Genomic DNA, 21,266 nt, shown 5'->3' with positions numbered 1-21,266 from the left:
CAAAATTCATTTTCGAAACTTATTATTTTCAAAAAATTCCTTCCTCGATTTCTCTCATGAATGCGGCGCAAAAATCTGTTCGAGGTACACGCGTGAAATATACACATAATGTAAATTGCGAAAGAATCGGAATATATCGCTCTTTTATTGAATTTTCAACCTTTTTTTCTCATTATTTCAGAAACCTGCAATCTTCCTATATCTTTCAACCCTGGCAATAACGATAAGTATTATTACCGGGCTGATCAACGCCCTTGCGGTCTGACTCTTTCCCCCTCCCTCCCGCTCTCATACCTTTCGCTCACACCGAGTGATGAAGCGGCGGTGGAAGAAGGGGGTGGGGAGGGGTCAAGTGACACCGCGCTGGTCGAGCGGCGCAGCTTATGCGACACCTGCCGCGAAAACGCTGCGGCAGCGCGCGCGCGGTATGTCATTTCAGTTTTGGCGTTTCCCGAGCTACGCGTCTCGCGTCTCCCGTAAACGCGGCGATAGCGGAACGTTGCGGCGAGGCGACGGAGAGACATGCGGCTTACTGCGAGACGAGGTGCGTCAGGGGCCGGGCAGCGGTCGCGCGGTTAACCCGGGGAGCAATTGACGTAACGCGTGTCCGGGACCGATCGAGTGCGTTGGACCGGACCGGGGACGCTCTACGATGTAGTCCTGTCATCCTAACCGCGCGGTTCCATCCGTTTATCTGTCTACTTATCTCTCCCTCTCTCTCTCTTTCTCTCTCTTCCTCTCTTTCTCTCTCTCTCGCCGACGTCGCCGTCCGGGCCGGTGTCGCATACGCGTATTAGTCCGGTAAAATCGATCTCGCACGTGCGTCGGGATCGCGCGTGTTATCGTCGCGCGACCGATTGTTTAACGCGCGCCGGAAAGATGGCCAGCTCGCCCACCAGCATCGAGAACCAGATCGACAGCTTCCTGGAGCAGTTCAAGCGTAGCGCCTCGCGGGCGATGGAGGAGACCGGGGCTCACCGTTCCAGCAGCTACAACGCCTGCAGCAGCAGCATCAGCCGCAGTCGTAGCGGTAACCTGGACCTGGAGCTGCTCGAGGCGGGTAAGTTTGTTCGATTCGATCGTCCGGGGCGCGGGAGGGGGGGTTTCGAGAATTTTATATCCGTGCTACGGAGGAGGAGAATTTACCCGGATTAATTTGTCAGTCCGGAAGCGCGAGGTTACCGCGACCGGTTCCGAGAGAGACGCGCTTTACTCGGTTGCACTCGATTAGTAATGCACTGCCAGGCGCATCGAAAGAGATTCCAAGAGTTTCGAGATCTGCACAGTCTAAATGCGCAGTTTGAATTTACGTCATTTCCTGTAAAGCGTATCCTGCACGGAGTATAAGTTACTCCTATACATTTTCCTCTTCCATTGACGTGAGTAGAAGTGTATGTGTGGATTTCGATTTAATTCCGCTCTAAGACCGGCAATACATTGCCCAGCTGAGGTGCTTTATTATTTACTTATTGTGTATACGAGACGTAGAGGTGTTTTCGACTGATTAGAAACTCGATATATATTTATTGGAATGATCGCTCGACCAGGTCTTCGTATTTTATTTTCCAAATCGTGTGTGACGTTTATCGATTTTTACGTATTATTGCTCCAGAGTTTCACGACCGAAACAGAACGCAAGAGATAAAAAATGTTGCTTTAGGAAAAACAAAATAATTTCGAAAACATTGATACTTCTTGATATAAAAAACCATATATTAAAATTAATTGTTTTGAGAAAATTTCAATTTAATAAACGCACACAATAAATATATTTAATAATATATCTAAATCAAAATTTTTCTATGAATTTTTCCTCTTTTTCATATCATACATATATATATCATTTACTTTTATTTACAAATTTTTTTGACATTTTATATAAATAATTATGACGTAAGAGGAAAATGACGCACGTTATTCGCTTCATTTAAGGTGAATAATTAATTTTCGTTCACTCGTCAATCTCTCTGCTGATTCGAGTGATTCCTACATTTTTTCTGCTTTTTATCTTCAATCAAGATACGACTGACATATAATGGATCGGCGGAATTCACATGCATAGTCATTATTGATTCGTAAACAATCGAACTCACGATTCTTTTGTTCCCATATCACCAATTAAATCAACGATATATTCTATTTAATGATCCATTAATCCGTAATGTTTCATCGACATCTCATTCAAGTTTTCTTTCATAAAATATTGAAATTCTCATTGAAGCTAATCTTCGCGTTCTCGAAAAATGATAGTGATCAGTAGTCAAGTCTTGATCAAATTATAAAGTGTCGTTTGTCAATTTTTTCTCTGGCGTGCGAATTATAGCAGCCGTTTGACGATGACGATAAATCAATTTCTCACCTGATGGAGTGAATAATTGAGTAACGTCATCCCGTAAAATACTCTCCATCGTAAACGCTTCCACATTCTGCATTTGCTTTGTAATTACTTGCAGAACAGCGTCTTATTTGATGATGACGTCAATCAACGCACGTTTCTTAATTCTTTCATGCAAGTTTATTTAGATTTCCAATTTGTGCACGTTTAATGAACTGATTGTTATATACGTGGACTCTATTTTATTTAGAGCGCTCTTTCCTCATTTGAATGTATCTTACCTTACATATTTTATTTCTAGGACGCGTCGATTATTCTTTGCTTTCTATTTTAGAGATATATTTTAGAAATAGCTTTATTCAGTACATATGTATATATATTTTTTTATTTATTATTTATATTTTATACATATATATTTTTTTTATTCATAAATCAATCTATAAATTTTTATATTATATAAATATTAATACTATAATTTGAGAGAGAAAGTCTAACAAAGTATTCTATGAACTTTTGAAAAGTCAAAGTAATCTCAATTTCACTTTTCATAAATTTCTTAATTTTAATACTACACACGTAAAGCACTAATCATATGTTCTGATATTAAAGAATCTGATATTCAAGAAATTTGCGAAAAGTAGAACTGATCAATTTGAATAGGCTCATATATAATTAAATTTGTAATTTAATGTATGTTTCGTGACATGAACGAGTTTATGGTTGCCACGCGAAGCTATATTCTCCTTTATTCATTGCCTATTATACATTGCTGGAATTAATTTGTTTGTATCGCGTAACAATTTCTTGTTACGCACTATTTCAATATAAAGAATTTATTATACAAAATTTATTTATCTACATTCAAATTTCAACGGAAAGAAACCATCGGGAATAATAATAATTCGCAAGGAATAAGACTGTCCGATTTTGACAGCGCGACACGCCGCTAGTCACGTGCGCTCGTCCCCTCCCCGTCGACTCGGCTCGCTCGCCATTGGTGGCTCTCCCTTACCCTCTGCCTCCCGACCCTCCACCGCCTCTCAGGATCGTAACTAGAATAACTTTTAACTCTCGGCACGTCAGGAAACGATACAAAATTATCAAAATCCAATTTAACGACGCGAGATGACATCGTGATATCGATGATGACCCTAATGAATGAAAATTTTTCTCCGTTTTTTTCATCATCCCCCTCGTGAGTCAATCATTCCCAGGATCCAAGGAGGATCCAATTCGTCCCTGCAACGACGCCGCCCGCCAGCAGCTCCGTCGCGACGCATCGCCGGCGAGTTGCGACGACGACGTCGTGCATAGTTCCTCTCGTTTCGTACGTTTCTCCGACTCGCAGGAATCGTCTCGAGCGAATACGCCTGGAAAAGATACGACCGATCGTAGATTAACACCGTTTCTTCTCGCGTGAAACGCGCGGCGTGGGTGCATCGAGGGCGGGAGGGGGGTTGCCGGCGACTCCTGTGGCGGCTGCGGCGTGTTGTGCGATTCTATCGATCATACGCGGAGCGTCAACGGGTGTGTGCGTCTCCTCTTCGTCCGCGTGTCGCCATCGAAAATTTTCGCCCTCGAAAAGCGCGCGCGAACGCGGTGCTTCCGCTCTTTTAATTCCGCTGGTTCCACCCGCAAACGAACGGTGTATGTGTACGTGTGCGTATATATACGATGATAATATTCGCGCGACGATGGAGTTATTGGCTTAGAAGCCCGAGGTTATAGTCGACGAAAATAGACGCGCGGGTAGCGTCAAGTGCGAGTCAAGTGGATCGCGGGCATTGTTGCGATTTACTATAGTAAGGTCGCGGCGCGGATTTTGCAAAAAAAATTCTGTCGGGAGGCGACGTGTGCGTGGCATGTGTGACCGTATCGGATTTAATGGGAGCGTGTGGTGTAATCTGACAGCACGCGGGATTTCGTGGGAAGGTGTCACGGAAGCAAACCTGCGTAATTGGTATTAGGTACAAGAAAAGATCGTAATCAATGGAAATCATACGCGAAAGAATCATTCTCACGTCATATATTTGCCGTATTATATTTGCGAATTTTTTTTATATAATAATCATCTGGGGAAAGAAACCATCGGATAATATGTGGAATTGTAACAGTTTTCGGATTAACACTCTGTGGTACAGGTTTTAGAGAAAAAATACTATTAAAAAATTTTTGAGATTTTAATTTTATATCATGTATGTAATAAGTTATTAATTAATTAATTAAAAAATCATGCATATAGAAATATAATTGTATGTATAATACTAGATTTCGATTTTTGTGTCGAGTAATACGTATAATGTAACCGGTATCAAAGGATAGAAGGATAAATTGGTATATTTTTCAGCTAATAAATATTGAGATTTAAAGGAAAATTATAAATAAAAAATTATAATTGAAATTATAATAATTATAATTAAAACATTAAAATTTAGATTAGCTACATAAAATTTCAAGCAAATAATATTTATTCATTATATTTCTTATCGAAATTTTTTAAACATGCATATCTACGTGATAACTTTATCAATTCGTCAATTGTGAAACGAACTATACCATTGTCGGTAAACTCGTTTCTAGGTATTGACTACCAAACATCGTTTTGTAGTCAATACCTAGAAACGAGTTTAGGTTGATAGCACGACGACTTATCAAGTATATGCATATATATATGCATATATATATATATATATATATATATATATATATATATATGGAACATGAGACAGGAACACAAAGACCAACCCTATATATACATACACACACACATACACATAACATGAGAGCAAAATGTCCCGCGTGACGCGAGTGGTATGTATATCGTGCAAATGAACGGTTGTGCTAAATTTGCGTGATTATTACAGGCCGTGGCGAATTATTCAGCGGACTAATAATTCTCGTGAAGTAAATCGACCGTCAAATCTCTCAAGCGTGATAAAAGTTAACCGGCGAAGTCTCCTGGGTGTGATAAGAGCGAAATATCACGAGCAGGGCAAAGGGATGGCCGGAAATATCGCGGTAAACGCGACGTATGTTTGTAATATTCTATATTTCGAGTCTCTATCTGAAAAACCGATTGTTCTTCTGTAATAAATCCCCCAAAATAATACAATTAGAGTGTTTTTAAGTATTTTGATTTTTTTATTTTTTCTTACGAATGTTCATTAAATTGATTTGTCAATAATTAATTCAATGATTAAATTGATTTGTTTAATTAATTCAATAATATTATTTAATTATTAGTCTAAAGTTATTTGATATAACTGCTCTCTAAACAACAAAGGGTTATTGATGCGTAGGCGTCCCTTCGCGAAAGGGTTGCTGGACGCGAGTACATTGGTATCGATCAAAAAGACCCTCGTGCAACTTTGATAAAGCTCTCCTACAGCGCATATAGCAACCGCGTGCAACCGTGTGCAACGTGGCTGATATATCCCCGAGCGTGAAGCGACGTGAGTTCGTCTTGTGTTGTCGAGATAGAGACGTAATTGACTGTAAATAGAGAGCGACGATAAAGTGCCCTATTGTCTCATCGGCGCCAGAAATTTCGAATATACTACGCCAACGATATATTAATATCGCTAAATAATAGCACATATGATAAGATATATAATTATATAATATATTATACAATTATAATATATTATATAACATGTTATATGTATATAATTAGACTTATATATAAAATTTGAAGAAATAGCGATTCTACATTGCAAAAACTTGACTAAATATTGTCAACTAATTATTTTTTTAATTGAGATATTTAAGTATTTAAAGTAAATAGATGTCATGTTAGATTTAATATGTCGTTAATTTAAATACTTAAATAATTCAAGTAAAAAATAATATATTTAGTTGAAAATATTTTTAGTCAAGTTTATTTAATTTTTTTCTCAGTATATAAATTATAATTGATATAATATATTGTGTCTATATCTATTAAATCAATATTTTAAAGAAATATTTTTTATCTTATTAAAATTTCATTAAAAGAGAATATATAAAATTTAAATCTTCTTTGCATATTTTTAAGTTTAGTATTATTCTATTAAATAATTATTTATTGGAAGAAAAATATTATCTTATAATATTTTTTATTGTTTTAGAAGATAAAACATTAAATATTAATCGCGCATTTTTTTGTTCATGTACGCTATGTTCGAATAATACATTTCGAGGACATTGCTGACAATGAATTGTCATAATGACACATTTAAATAGAAGATAAAAAGCGTGTGTCGCAAATGCTAATTGATGATATAGCAAATTAATTATTCTTACCGGTATGCAAGGTGAAGCTCGAGACTTTATCTCAAAAACAAAGAACGCGTTTAATCCGAGAGAGTTTACATTTCCAAGAAGAATTTTTGCGTTCGGTCAGAATTGAAAATGCCTCTTAAGAGAAGTTCTCAATCCACTTGCATAGCTTGCATCGGTCGGAATAACTGATATTATCGTGCAACGTTTAATTACGACGCGGCAATAATTCCACGAACGAACTTTTGCTACTAGCAAATTTGTTCGTCGTATCGATCGTTAGTTACTTGCAATATCGTGTACCAATTTTCATTGCATAACGTTGCAATAATGTACAGAATAGTTCAAACAACAACTTTTCGAAAACTTGAAATGCAAAGATTTTACGATAAATTGAAATATAAAGTGTAAATTTTAATTATGTAATTATGTTTTTTATTAAATCATTTTTAATATTTTTTAAAAATTTTATTTTTATATTATTTCTATAACTTTTTTTATATAATGGTTTAATAATTTATATAATTTCTATCGAATAATTATCAAAATCAAATTGAAGTAGGATTGCAAAATTATTATTAATGCATAGTTCTTGTCAAATTATTTGAAATCCAGGGCAAAAACTAAATTAGCTAATTACATTGAAGAGAAATTGGATATTCCATCAAATAATTTCATGAAAATAAAGCAAATACTCTTACAATTTAACTTGTGTGTTACAATGTGGCGTGTAACGCGTTAAAGACACAAGGAGGAAAGTTTAAACGGACGAGATGGACAATGATTTAAGTCGGCTTGTGGAGTGAGCTGTAGCCTGAGCGACGAGCCTATTCGTGTGTTGATTGTACAGCGTTCTATTGTAACAAGTTGCAACGTTCCGTGATAATACGATAAGTGTCGGACCAACCGAGGCGGCAGGCAAACCAAGATGATTCTCCGTCGAAAGTCGCTGCATAGCTGCAATTGTCCCTGCCATCAACATTGCTCCACCAAGTGCACAGGTTTGACATGCATTCATCATACATACAATTTTCATATTGTTGTTGTTTTTTTAACATAATACTGTATCGCAACTAAATATCGTTTACATTTTAAACTTATTAAATAATTTTTAATATTTAAAAAATTTTTAATATTTTTTTTAATGATCGAAATATCGTCTTTAGCACATTGATCATTTTTTATTATTTTTTTCTACGCGTCTATCACAACTGAATATCATTTACATTTTAAACTTATTAAATAATGTTTAATAGTTTTTAAATTTTTAATATTTTTTTTAATTATCGAAATATCGTTTTTAACACATTGATCATTTATTATTTCTTTTCTAACCAATATATTATTTTTCATAGTTAATAGAATATGTGGTAATGAAGAGAGAAAAGTATGTATTATGTTTATATTGTAATATTGATTATAATTATTCAGGAACACAAATATTTTCGATGTTAAACATAATGACTGCGTCGAAATATCGTCCTAGAAAAACAGCTTTAGTTATTCTCATTTAAAAAGTACAAGTACGTATTTGAAAAAACGTCCGCACACACACATTCGCCGTTTTTAATTTAAGGCGAATTGTGTCTCGTGACGTAAAAGAAACGATCGCAAGTGCGGAACATTACACGTTTTATACGACGTTTGCGATAAGTTACGGTATAACGGAGTCACGGATTCGTTCCCGCTACATTTTTATGATCTTAACGAATAAGGAGATTTACGATAAAGCCGTCTATAGAGCGGCCTTGGGGTTTGCTTCCCTCAGCATTAATCACGTTTATTTCGACGCGAAATTTCCCCATCCCCGATCTGATCCGCGCAAAACTTTAGATAGAAGATTCTCTGTCTAAATCATCTAATTAAAAAATTACAGGAGATTTTAATCTCTCTCCGGTTGACTTAAACGCCTTCACCAGCGGCGCTCCTCGCGTGCAGTGCGCGATGTTGTGTTATTTGGAGCGTATTCGTCGTCGCGGCATCGACGTGTGTGCTTTGTACTTGTACGAGGTTTCTCCCCTCGCTCGCTCCTCGTTCACCTCGGGGGGGAGAGCGCCAGGGCTGTATCCGCGCCCTTCCCATCAATCAATAATCCGCATCGGACACGAGCGGAGAGGGAGAATCCGGAAGTTCTTTTTTTCCCGATACGCCGAAGTTGTCGAATTTTTTTTTCGACGAGTAAATCGTGTATTTTGCATTAATAATTCTCGTTGAATGAATATCGATGTTACATACGTATTTTATATGCAATGTTAATGCATCTTTTATTTTATTAATTTTCTCGCGTACATCCTTCTAAAATTTAAAATTTTCCAATTAATGATAAAGCGTAATTTCTCATTCTCTCGCGTTTATCGAGTAAATAAAATATGCATATGGATTTTATTCGTCTGTATTAAATTTTCTTATATAAATATAAAACTGTTTATAAGATAAAAGAATTGAAAATTAATTTTATTGTTGATTATATTGATTAAATTTTCCATTTTGACAACTGTCATTTAACTGTCATGGATAAAATTCTTCGGCGCATTTTTATATGATAAAAAACGAAGGGTTTCATTATACGATTCACGAAATTTCTAAATGCAAATAGACATAACTAGACATATTTATCGAGACAAATCCGAAGAGAGCCGTGTCCTCTTCGGAAAGGCAGGGCGCCCTTTTGCGCTACGTCCCTGGAAGAGTTTGGCGGCCCCTCTACATACAATAACACGAACTAGTCGTTCGCCATATCATCGGGAGTGTTGGCTGGTGAATAGAGTGCGATTTATCGCGACCAGCGACAAGATCGGGCCTACGAGGGTGTCGTCTTGTCGACGTGACGTCCGTCGAACCACGAGGCGACTAGCCCAGGCTGGGAAGCTGGCGTTAGTCGATCAAACAACAGTGAGTAGGATCGTTAACACTATGGCTCTTAGAGACGAAAGTTGGTGACCGAGGGGCGCGATCAGCGATTTTCGACCTTAGGTCCTCGGATTCCTCTCGGCTGCACTTTCTGTACGATGTTTCTCTTTCCTCCTCTTCTTCTGCCTCTCGAATGTTACACTTATTTCTCGTCCTGGATACGAAAGAAACAGATGTAAAAGTAAAGGATTAAACATATGTTTGCTACCAATAACTACGTTTATTTACACGCCTTCTTTATTCAAAAGAAGCGAATGTATGTTCTTGTTTCTTGGAGAGAGAAAAGAAACGGAAGCAAAGTGCAGAAAGTGCAAGTAAAACGCGGTACAATTGAAAAAGAACTGAACTTAAAAAAAAAGAAAAGTGCATCTGCAAAGATACATTTAAATTTTACACCCGCATCTTTTGAATCTACTTAATTTTTAAAATTTATTGCTATTGTAATTGTGTGTTGAATAATTATTGTAAGATAATTATATTTTGAAATATTATAAGAACTATATCTTGTTCTAACAGGATGACAGAAAAGCTATGTGCTGTATGAATTGAGACACAACATGGAGCCAATATTAGAAGAAAAATGTGAAATGAAAGTATTAGCAATATCTAATACGCAAACTGTTATTGCTGATAAAAATAAAATAATAAAGGAATCAGAAGCAACAAATGCAGAAAAAAAGGTAAAATTCTGTCATGTATTTCTTACAAATTTTACATTATGTATATGTTGTATACATATATGTGTATTTACATTTTTACAAATATTTTATTTATTTTTTTAAATAAAAATTATATGAAATATTTATATATGATATTAATATTTTATTGATTTATTATTGATATCAATAATATATCTTTTACAATTCTATACAACTTTTTAACTATTAGCTTTAACAATCTATACAACTTTTATATATTTATTTATGTATTTGTGAAAATGCAAATGTACACTTTATATTACATTAAATAATTTTCTATGATTTTAACAATTCATTGGATTGTTTTTATTACAGAAACATGAAGAACGCAAGAATGTGTCCAATGTCAAGTCAAAAAGACCTGTCGCAAAAGTCAAATCGAAAAAAGCTCGAAATGTAGGTCAGTCGAGTTATGATCCCACAAAACTAGAGGATAGTCCAGCACAGGTATTGGAACGCTTCAAGAGAGGCTGCGAGTGTGTCGACGATCAGTGCTTCAAGGATTTAAATACTGAGGTGGTTTATCGGCATAGACTGAATATCGCAGAGTTGACCAAGGCTGAGCATGACATGTATTTAATGGGCGTAACTATGGCATGCTTGACGGATCCTTATCAAACTGCCCGACATACAGAACGACGTAGATTACGCGCACAATACGTTTATCAGGGTCGAAGAGTGTGTTTAGATGCATTTTTATACCTGGAGAATTGCACGCATTATCAGATCAAACGGATCCGAAAGCATCTAATGACACACGGCGTAACGCCACGCGTACATGGCAATCACGGCAAGATCCCGCACAACACATTCTCGCTGGATATATATAAGATTGCGACGGAATTTCTGAAGAACTTTGTTGAGGTGCAGGAGGCCAAGCAGAAAACCAAACTCGCTAAGAACGCGCCGCTGCATCTGTCACCGGACATCACGCGAAAAACAGTGCACGATCTATACACGCAATATTGCAAAAAAATATCACCTGACATTAAGAGCATGGGCTATTCGACGTTTCGGCGATTCATGAAGGTGCAGTTCCCGCAGGTGAAGTTCGCCAAGTTGGAGTTTATTGTGAGAAATCAAACCACCCAAAGTCACTGTCAGACGGAACCCGATGCGAAAGATGATACGGGTCAGCAAAAGTCATCCAAACCAGAGTTACAGACGGAAAGTGGCACGTTATTGCCGCTTGTGATAACTCATGATTTAGGGCAGAACGAGACCTATGTGCTAACGCCTATCAGTAAATTACAGGACGGCGTGAGTTATCAAGTTACTACGCGCGGGTTGGTAGTTAACAGTCCCACTATCACATTGTCGAAAACGAACGCGGTATAAACTAGAAGATTGCATGTGAGAAAATATAATAGATATATATATTATATGATAGCAAATTGTACGTATATATGTATGTATATGTGTGAATGTGACATATGCGCCTATGCTGTAAGGCTCTAATTCTTTAGTAATTTTTTCCAATATCTCGCGCCTTAACCGAAAGAGAGAGTACAGTAATATATTGCACACACGTTAGATAATTGTTATTATTCGGAAAAATCTCAATAAGAATATTTTATAAATCTGTATAAGAATAATATATACACGATAATTTCCAAAAATACAGAAAGAAACAAAATTATTATATAAAATCTTAGATTAGTAGATATACGCTTATTGAAGTATATCTTATGTTGCTCAATTACACAGTGAATTGAGTAAAGTTATAATGCCTTTAAAGTTTTGTTATAATAATAATTGCAAAATAAATTTATAAATTTCTTATATTAATTAATAAAAAGTATTTAGTCAAATAGACATAGATTCTTGTAAAAGTAACGAGAGAAAATTAATATTGTACAAATTATATTTATCGAAAAAATAATTTTGATTTTATTTTAAATAATAACAAATTCTCTGGAAATTTTATTTCTTTACATTTTAACTCTTTAATTCTTTTTTTTTTATTAAAACTTGTAAAAGATTCACAGTAACAATGGGAAAATGTATTAAATTACATATATATTTATAAAATAAAAAGAAAAATTTTGCAACTGAAATTACAAAATATTTTGTTATATTTTTCTAAAATTAATTTTAAATATTTAAAAATGGAACGTAGAAATTCTACAGCTGTTGATTAGCTGTTTTATATAATAAAAAAATATTTTTTTAATATAATAAGGCATGTACACAAAAAAACTACATATTTTTTTACATCCCGTACTTTTTTTAAGCAGAATTCAATAACTTGATGTCAGAAACCAAAGAATTTCAATATTTCTTATCTTCCTTGAATTCCAGACACGGAAATCACAAGTAACTATAGTAGCAGCAACAGTGCTTCTCAATACAAACGCTTTCTATATGATTGTAATGCATAAATATTATATATCTTTTATTTGTAGCATGTATATGTAAATAAGAGAGAGAGTATATATATATGTTTAATCCTTATTCTTATAAAAAAATAAAATAAATTTCACATCGGAGAAGTCTATTATAAAATAATTATTATAAAATTAAGATAAAATTTAAAATTTAATGTTGGGAATAACTTATACAAAATTTCATTAAATATAAATCATTTATTTGTTCAAAAATATTAATACTAAAAAATAATATATGATGAATTTATCTTTCTCTCTCTTATGTTTTCTTCTATAATAATATCTATAAAAAATTTTATTTCTAATGTAACAAGCATGAGAGAGAAATATGTTAAAGAGAAATATGTATTGTAAGAGATTGGAAGCTTTTTAGAATATATCGACCATTAGTAATTAATAATCTTGTACAAGATTCTTGGTATTAATTAAAATCATATTTTCCCGTTTGAGAGCCTCTTGATTTACAGTTATATCAGCAATATTGTGGGTACTGCAGGGAACTGTTTCAGTCGGTGGCATCAGCAAGGTCATGTGAGTGCAACCTCTGATCAGGTACTTGCATTTAGTACACCAGTGAAACTTGAACTGTACGTTCACAGCAAATATTGCATAAGAGGTTGTCAAATAAAATCGTTAGATCATTAAAATTTTTAAATTAAATAATATTGTGATATATATATCTTAATTATTATTTTTCTAAATAATTCAAGCAGTGCAATCTGTAGTATTTTAATCTCCAAAAATGAAATATATGATAAATAAAATTGTACTATTAATTAAATTAAAAGTATACCAAAGAATTTTTTTAATATATTATAATTGTATGTATATATGCATATAATGTCTGTATGTATTGTGTTGTGTAAACATTTAAATAGAATAATGATAACAATAAATAGAGATTCTTGATTAATGTCTAATTGTGCAAGTGTCTATTTTAATATTAAAATATATATTATTGATTTAATTTTAATATTAATAAGTTATGTTATAATTTTTTAAGCAATATGTAAACAAAAATTATTTTAAGAAATATTGATGTATATATAATGATAAAAAATAATATTTTGCATTACAGAAGATGTAGAGAGTATGACAGGGGAGATAGAAAATGGAGACCTGGCAGTTCGAGACGTTGCAGATCTTCTCCAGGCACAATATGCTATTATTGCAGGTAAATATTTAATCTTGCAAATTATATTTGGATTTATTTTTAATAAAATATAAATTTTTAAATTGTTTTCTTTATACATTTTTTGTAGGAGGAAAAACGCAAGAAGGATGTCCTATAATTATATTTCCAGATAATGGCAATTTTCATAATTTGACAGACTTGGACTATCAACGTCTTATGTTATATCTTACTTCTGTGCCAACGTAAGTATATAAGTAATCCCAATATAATTATCACTTAATATATCTCTTTTTATGCAATATAATATATATATATTTTTTTTTGTATTAAATTATATATTATATTGATGTTTAGGTTGCAAGAAGCTGATCTTGGATTTCATTTGATAATTGATCGAAGGAATGATAAGTGGAACTCGGTGAAAACAGTGCTTTTGAAAATTTCTGTAAGTGAATTTAATACATGTGTAATAATTACAGTCACTATTATCATTTTATAAATCTATACCTAATTATATATATTTTTATATATATAATTTAATCTATATATAACACACACACATATATATATATATATGTATGTATGTATGTATGTATGTATATATATATATATATATATATATATATATAATAATTAGTTAATATATAAAAAATAATTGTTACCATAAATTCTATATTTTTTATTTTAGGCATTTTTCCCTGGTCTAGTGCATGTAGTATATGTGTTGCGACCCGCCGGATTTTTTCAAAAAGCCATTTCAGAAGTATCGAATAAGTTGTTTCGAGAGGATTTCAAGTTTAGGGTTATATTCTTGGCTAACATTATTGAGCTTCACGAATTTATAGAAAAAGATCAACTCACTGAGCCGCTCAGCGGCAATTTACCGTATTGTCATCATACTTGGATACAAAATAGAATTGTAAATATATCAAAATATAATTTAATAATATTAGTCAATACATGACATTAACTTTTCTATTCTTTAATAAATGTTTTTTACCTTTCTATGCAGAGTCTGGAAAAATTTTCATCAATGACACAGGACGTGTCCCTCGCGTTGGATTCTTTCACGCGACGTTTGGCTGAAGTGGAATTTCCTAACAATACTATTGCTACAACTACACTATTGTCACAGCAACAAGCTGAATATAACGAATTAAAAGAAGAGATACTTAGTGCTGCCAGACATGGAGAAGCTCTTTTAGATAGCGTACGGCAACTAACTGGAAAAGGAACAGCTGATAGATTGGGAAATGTTGCAGCAGTAGAAAGGTAACACAAGAATTTTATAATTGATCATATAAACGTGTATAATAATAAAATTAATCTTATTATACACGTCATCTTATCATACTCTGGTCAAAATTATTCACAATTCATTAATGTAAGATATTAGATATAAGAAATTTGTCATATATTTGCTTCATATAATTTTTAATGCTTTAATTCAATTTTAGGCTACTTGTTCAGTTGGAGGAAACCGAACGAACCTTTGACTTGTTTTGGTCACATCATAGCTCACGTTTGAGACATTGTTTGGCTCTGAGGCAATTCGAGCAAGATTTCCGGGAATTACAAGCGACATTAGATCAACATTTAAAGACAGTGGAAGAAATGACAGAGGTTGGCGAGACGCAAGCACGAGTGGAACAATTGCTGCACGACACATCGGCGTTTCAACGAATATGCAGAGTATGTGGCACTTTTAAATAATAAATTTGACAAAATATGACATTATGTATTCGTACCTTAAGATATTCGATTATTTTTCTGATAAATTATCTAGCCAAAGTTGATCGGGAGTAGTTTACAGATAACATGTAAAATTACACAGGTGAAAATTATTAATTGTGATAGATTATATACAGAGAAGAATTATTCCTGAAACGTAAAATTATAGACCCGTTGTATAAAAATCATTTTTTTATATGATCAATTAGTGAAAATAACTTGATAACATTATTAATTTTGAGTTTGAGAATGTACGGGTTGCACTAAAAAAGTGTCAAAATATATTATTTAAATCAGTATAATTTTATTCAAGAAACTATATAAACTTTGCAATAAAATAAACGTACTATTATTGATCATATTAAGAATATGTATAAATGCAACTTAAATATTCTATCATGTTCATATATATATAAAATCTGGTTTTTGAATGTGATCACAAGCAATAACATATATAATGCACATCATGCACAAATGTTACTTTGCACCGCTTTCCTCATTTTGTCGATAGTCCTATTTGTTGCATACCATGTGGATTTGGGTCTTGGTAAGCAATCCACTTAACAAAATACATATATATATTCTGTGATAGAATTTACAATTTTAAGACACAATAATTTTGAGATATTATTTTAGCATTTACATGTACATATCTCAATCTTATATTTATCGTCTTGGAGGCAAATAGAAAACATTACGTTTCAACAAGTTTTTGTAGGCGCTATATTTAAATTAAAATTCTCTTTTATACATTGTTATACTATTTAAGCTAATATGCTATTTTTCTTTTTTCTTTACTTCTTTTAATTGAAATGCACGCACATGTCATCGGAAAATTGCTGGAGATTGATTCATATCCGATAATGGCATGGTGAATTTTTGCGAATGATTATCATTATGATTTTTCGCTCTCTCTCTCTGCATTGCACGCATAATAGTGTATTTCTTTACGAGGTTTTCTTTCTAGATGATTTAATAAGACTATGAGAACAAAAAATGTCATGATTGTTTGTAGCATCTTCATTCATTTATATACCTATTTGATCGCGTTATTGTGCATAAATATAATTGCGTATGTTTATAGGGAGACATAGATCGCGCGGAAGAGGTGATATCCGCTGGTCAACAACTATTGTCCGGCAGGCATCAGTGTCCGACAGACGTTGTGGAACCTAAATGCGTGGAGCTACAAAGAATCTGTACCATCCTCAGTCAGAGATTGGAGAGACGATTGCATATGTTGACTAAATGCCGGGAACTTATGGAGCGTATAGATAAGGTACACTCGTTGTGTCTCTCAAATTTATCTCTATTCTTCTTCCACTGATTAGAAAGTTAATTTTTTATTTTATTAATAATTAATCAGGCCAATACTTGGTGCACACGAGGGATAGAATTGTTGGCGTCGCAAAACAGTACCACGCCGCCGGATCAAGCGCTTCAAGAGCTGCAGCAATTGATCGAAGCCGCGGAGGAATTCCATCATCCCCGATGTATCTTTCAAGATTCCGTAATGCCGGAGACTAAAGCGCTTATTACGCAAGTGTGTATTTTTGAAACATATTAATCCATGAAACATTTTAATCCGAAATATAACGAAATATAAATTTGTAGGTCTTGCAAAGGATAGAAGATGTATCCTTGATGTGCGACAAGAGAATAATGGCACTAAAGCAGCAATTGATCAAACCAACTAGACCAGTACAAACTGTCACTCCAGAACCAGTCAAACCCTTGCAATCACTGCCTCAAACTGTAAAGCCCAGCAGAGTTCTCAAAAAAGCCAACACTATGCCAAAGGTAATGCTATATATTAAGCGGTATTTTTGAAAGAAATTTCAAAATGATGCATGATGTCTTTAACTACTTTAATGAAAATATAAATGAATAAATTTTCTAGACAAATTTTTTTAATTTAAGATGGAAATGAGTCCTATAGAGGGAGAGTCCTCATCACCAGAAAGCGAACCTCGAGACATCGAAGCTTTACGTTTAAAACGCGGTCATGTCTTGGCGGAACTTGTGGAAACTGAGCGAATTTACGTTACCGAACTTGGTTCGATTGTTAAAGGTTACAAGATGGAAATGACGAACGAAGCGATGGTTCATTTGATACCAACTGCACTGGTGGGCAAAGCGGATGTATTGTTTGGAAATTTAGAAGATATTTATATTTTTCATGGTGAAACATTTCTAAGAGATCTGGAGAACTGCATTTCGAATACTGAACTGGTAGCTTTGTGCTTTGTTCAAAGAGTAAGCGTTTATATTATTATTATATATTATTTCCGAATACATATCACATATTTGTTTGAAAACGCTAATTTAATGTACATTTTTAGCGCGAGATATTCTTTAGATTGTATAGTTATTATTGTCAAAATATTCCGCGATCCGAGAAATTGCGTGAACAAATACAGGCCGAACCGCAATTTCTCGCAGCCTGCCAGCAAAAACTTGGTCACAAGCTGCCGCTCGCTGCCTACCTTCTTAAACCCGTTCAGCGGATTACCAAATATCAGTTGTTATTAAAAGATTTATTAAAATATAGTGACGAACCTTCATGCTGCACTGAATTACAAGAGGCGCTTGATTGCATGCTAGTCGTATTAAAATGTGTCAATGACAGCATGCATCAAACTGCAATAACAGGTTTTGGAGTAAGTATCTTCATCGATTTTCTTTCTATCTTTCTATCTAAATTATTACATCTTATCTTTTACTATATTATTTTTTTGTCTTTCTCTCTTTACTTACAGGGCGATCTAAGCGCACAGGGTGAATTATTGTTACAAGGCTCGTTTAGTGTTTGGAGTAGCAGTAAACGGGAGCGATTATTACGATTAAAACCATCACAACGGCATATCTTTTTATATGAAAAGGCTTTGATATTTTGTAAGCATAGCAAGCCTCAAGCTCACAACAAGGCCACGTACCATTTTAAAAGATATTTGAAGGTATACTTCAATATTCATATCTGTAAGAATAAGTCTTTTTTCCAATTTAAGTTTTATGATTCATGTGTGATCTTGTGTAATATATCGCAGATGTCTCAGATTGGTTTGACGGAGTCGGTGAAAGGTGACGCTAAACGGTTCGAGATATGGTTACAGGGCAGAGCTGAGGTGCATACAATACAAGCGCCCAGTATCGATGTTAAACAATCTTGGGTGCGTCAGATCAAGGGTGTTTTGATGTCTCAGTTAGCCGAACTCAAAGGAAAACAAAATTCGGCTCTTGGAAAATCCAATCATAAGTACGTGAAGAATCGTTGTTAAAGAATGATGCGCGTATTTCATCAATCTTTTTGATATATTTCATTACTTCTTTTATCCCGAAAGGCCGTTGCGACAAACAATCTCATGGGAAGCACAAAGTATATCGGGATCTTTGCGAACACTATCTGTCGACGGTAACAGCGTCATCTCGCATATGACCGATGTCTCACAATCAACGGAGGAAGACGCAGCATGGAGTTCAGAAAATAGCAATACAGATGAGGAAGACGCTTTTGGCGACAATCCAGGACCGGCACCGGTAAATTCTTTTTTACGTTCTCGAATTTAAGCATTGAGAATAAGTTGTAGATAAAATAGCAATTTTAGAGAATAATTAAGAGATAGATTTAAAAAATCTATAATTTTATTTTTGTCGATTTTAATGCATTTAATCAATTTTAAGTTTACAAATTCGATGCACACCCATCATTTTCCTTCTATCTGACAATAAGGTTATTATTGCATTTCTTATATTTTTAGTTTCTAAATTGATTATGATATGTATAATTGTGTATATTTTACAATAATAAAGACACTTATTTATAGGGAGGAAGATACGTAGCATTGGCAGATTATTGCGCGGTAGGTCAGTCGGAAGTCACGATGCGTGAGGGTGATACCTTGGAGCTTCTCAAAGTCGGTTGTGCTGGCTGGTGGTTTGTCAAACTGATTGGCACTGGCATGGAAGGCTGGGCGCCCGCAGCGTACTTAGAACCAATTAGTCGCAAAACGTCACGCAGTTCGCAGTCGGTCAACAGTCAAGAGGCTATATGAAATAGGCGATTAACACACTAGAGAGCCTACTAGTGTGTTAGATCTTTGCTTATCTCAAGCTTGAGATCGCTAGTTATTGAAAAACATTTACTGTTGAAAACGGTAAACATTTTCTAAATGGCGACAAGATCGGTTTTTGGAAATCTTTTACAGCATTTAAACATGATGATGAGTTGCATCATTTTTCTTGTACAATACAAGTATGCAATGCTTGATGTTGAGTGACGCCTTTGTATTCGCAATACGAAGAACGTTGAGTTAAACGGGTGATAAGATTTTTACGTTTACGAGAATTTTATACTAATGCATATTAAGAAGAAAAGATGGAATGGAATGATAAACTTCATCGTTCCACAACGATTGTAAACAGTCAAGAACTTTGTTCGCGTTGTAACGTCAGATGAAGCCGTTCGCGAGTATAGAATGGAATTTATTGAATTGTACAAAACGTAGCATTTTGAATTAAGTCGGGATATATATGTGCATGCGCGCACCATGAAGGCATAATTGTGATTTTGCATCGATCACAATTTCTGTAACAATAGTGCATACACTGTAATCAACAAGAAAAAGAATGCTGCGTTGAAAAAAACGTATCGTTCGATTACTTCGTTAAACATGAAGAAGTACCTAATCTATGAATGAGATGTAGTTTTTACTTACGATCCGGGTAATCAAATATTGGCTATGTACGCGATTATTCCAAAGTTTAATATCGTAAGATCATTATAAGAGACCCGCGACATATTTTCGTCCATAACGTTTTATTGACGATCCGAGAAATAATCTTATCCTTGCTTGGTGTAACCTTGCGGTGTCGCGACTAAGTCGATCGCGTCATTTATGTATTATCATACGTTGGCTTAGAGTAGGGTAGAGTCTAGATGCATTGTCATCACAATCGAAAATAGTACAATTTAGCGTTTCGCGGGCTTTTGAGAGTATTTTAGATGTTCTGTTTGCGAAGTTTGAGGTGTTTTTGCTTTCCCGGTTGAATTTAAAATATTTGCAAAGACTATCGAAAATATATAGATCCCCTCGAGCCTTCAAAAATGAGAAATGTGTGATAAAACGTTAGAAATCGATGCTTCTGCAGATTAATAATTGTAAACAGATGCAGAAAGAAACAAATGTTTAATTAATATATCGCCATTCTTAGAAAGTTAGATATATATTGTTGATGAGTCATTACGACCAAATAAGCTTGAGATATTATGAATTTGATTATGAGGTGAACCATTCGTTTTGAAAGAATAACGCGGTGATAGAAGAGTAGGAGGGAGATAAGTGGAGAAAGGGAATTAAAGAATCATATACAACGTGTAAAATTTTCTAGGAAGCTAAACGGTTAACACCAACAGTAATATGCAATATCTGATACCAATAAATCTTAATACATCTAATACTTTAGGACTATAATAAGCTATCTCAGTTCTCTCTAGCAGATTTCGTAACCCACCAATTTCATAAGTCTACTATGATATATAGCAATGTATGATAGCATCATTTGTACCGAAACATTTGTATGGATAACATAATTTTTAAGGGATAATCTCGATTGTTATGATTTTTTTTTGCCAACGTCGTATATGCGTTATAATTATGTCTGCTCCTATACACACAAGGACATACATTCGTCGCAATTTTTGATATAGCCTACATGAGTCTTGCTTTTGTTATTTATAATTCGAGTATTATTTTATTTATTATAAAGAGAGCACGGTTTTACATGATTTTTTATTAGATATTTATTAGATAGAT

At 34.2% G+C, this 21,266-nt stretch overlaps 2 protein-coding genes across 10 annotated transcripts; both read left to right on the top strand.

Moving 5' to 3' along the window:
* Window positions 1-440: 440 nt before the first annotated feature.
* On the top strand, window positions 441-21,058 carry LOC105251583 (guanine nucleotide exchange factor DBS-like). Of its 9 annotated transcripts, none has more exons than XM_025413815.1 (17): window positions 873-1,060; window positions 7,337-7,593; window positions 13,666-13,761; window positions 13,850-13,964; window positions 14,077-14,167; window positions 14,411-14,641; window positions 14,735-14,994; window positions 15,180-15,414; window positions 16,538-16,732; window positions 16,820-16,996; window positions 17,068-17,253; window positions 17,374-17,709; window positions 17,796-18,113; window positions 18,213-18,410; window positions 18,501-18,709; window positions 18,795-18,990; window positions 19,278-21,058. In XM_025413815.1, the coding sequence occupies exons 2-17, from the start codon at window positions 7,521-7,523 to the stop codon at window positions 19,503-19,505; spliced, it is 3,144 nt and encodes a 1,047-aa protein (XP_025269600.1). In that variant the 5' UTR covers window positions 873-1,060; window positions 7,337-7,520; the 3' UTR covers window positions 19,506-21,058. The 9 variants fall into 9 exon arrangements, with proteins under 9 accessions (XP_025269601.1, XP_025269600.1, XP_025269594.1 ...); XM_025413814.1 differs by lacking the exon at window positions 873-1,060 and adding an exon at window positions 3,700-4,302; XM_025413813.1 differs by lacking the exon at window positions 873-1,060 and adding an exon at window positions 3,700-4,302 and having other exon boundaries at window positions 7,240-7,593.
* On the top strand, window positions 9,074-11,795 carry LOC105251582. The gene is made up of 3 exons (XM_011258501.3): window positions 9,074-9,484; window positions 10,019-10,182; window positions 10,516-11,795. The coding sequence occupies exons 2-3, from the start codon at window positions 10,060-10,062 to the stop codon at window positions 11,536-11,538; spliced, it is 1,146 nt and encodes a 381-aa protein (XP_011256803.1). The 5' UTR covers window positions 9,074-9,484; window positions 10,019-10,059; the 3' UTR covers window positions 11,539-11,795.
* Window positions 21,059-21,266: the final 208 nt, after the last annotated feature.

Source organism: Camponotus floridanus, unplaced genomic scaffold (assembly GCF_003227725.1).
Source record: "Camponotus floridanus strain SB8 unplaced genomic scaffold, Cflo_v7.5 scaffold7, whole genome shotgun sequence".
Lineage (NCBI taxonomy): Eukaryota > Metazoa > Arthropoda > Insecta > Hymenoptera > Formicidae > Camponotus > Camponotus floridanus.
The sequence above is the reverse complement of the archived record's forward strand: the minus strand, read 5'-3'. Positions and strand labels throughout refer to the sequence as shown.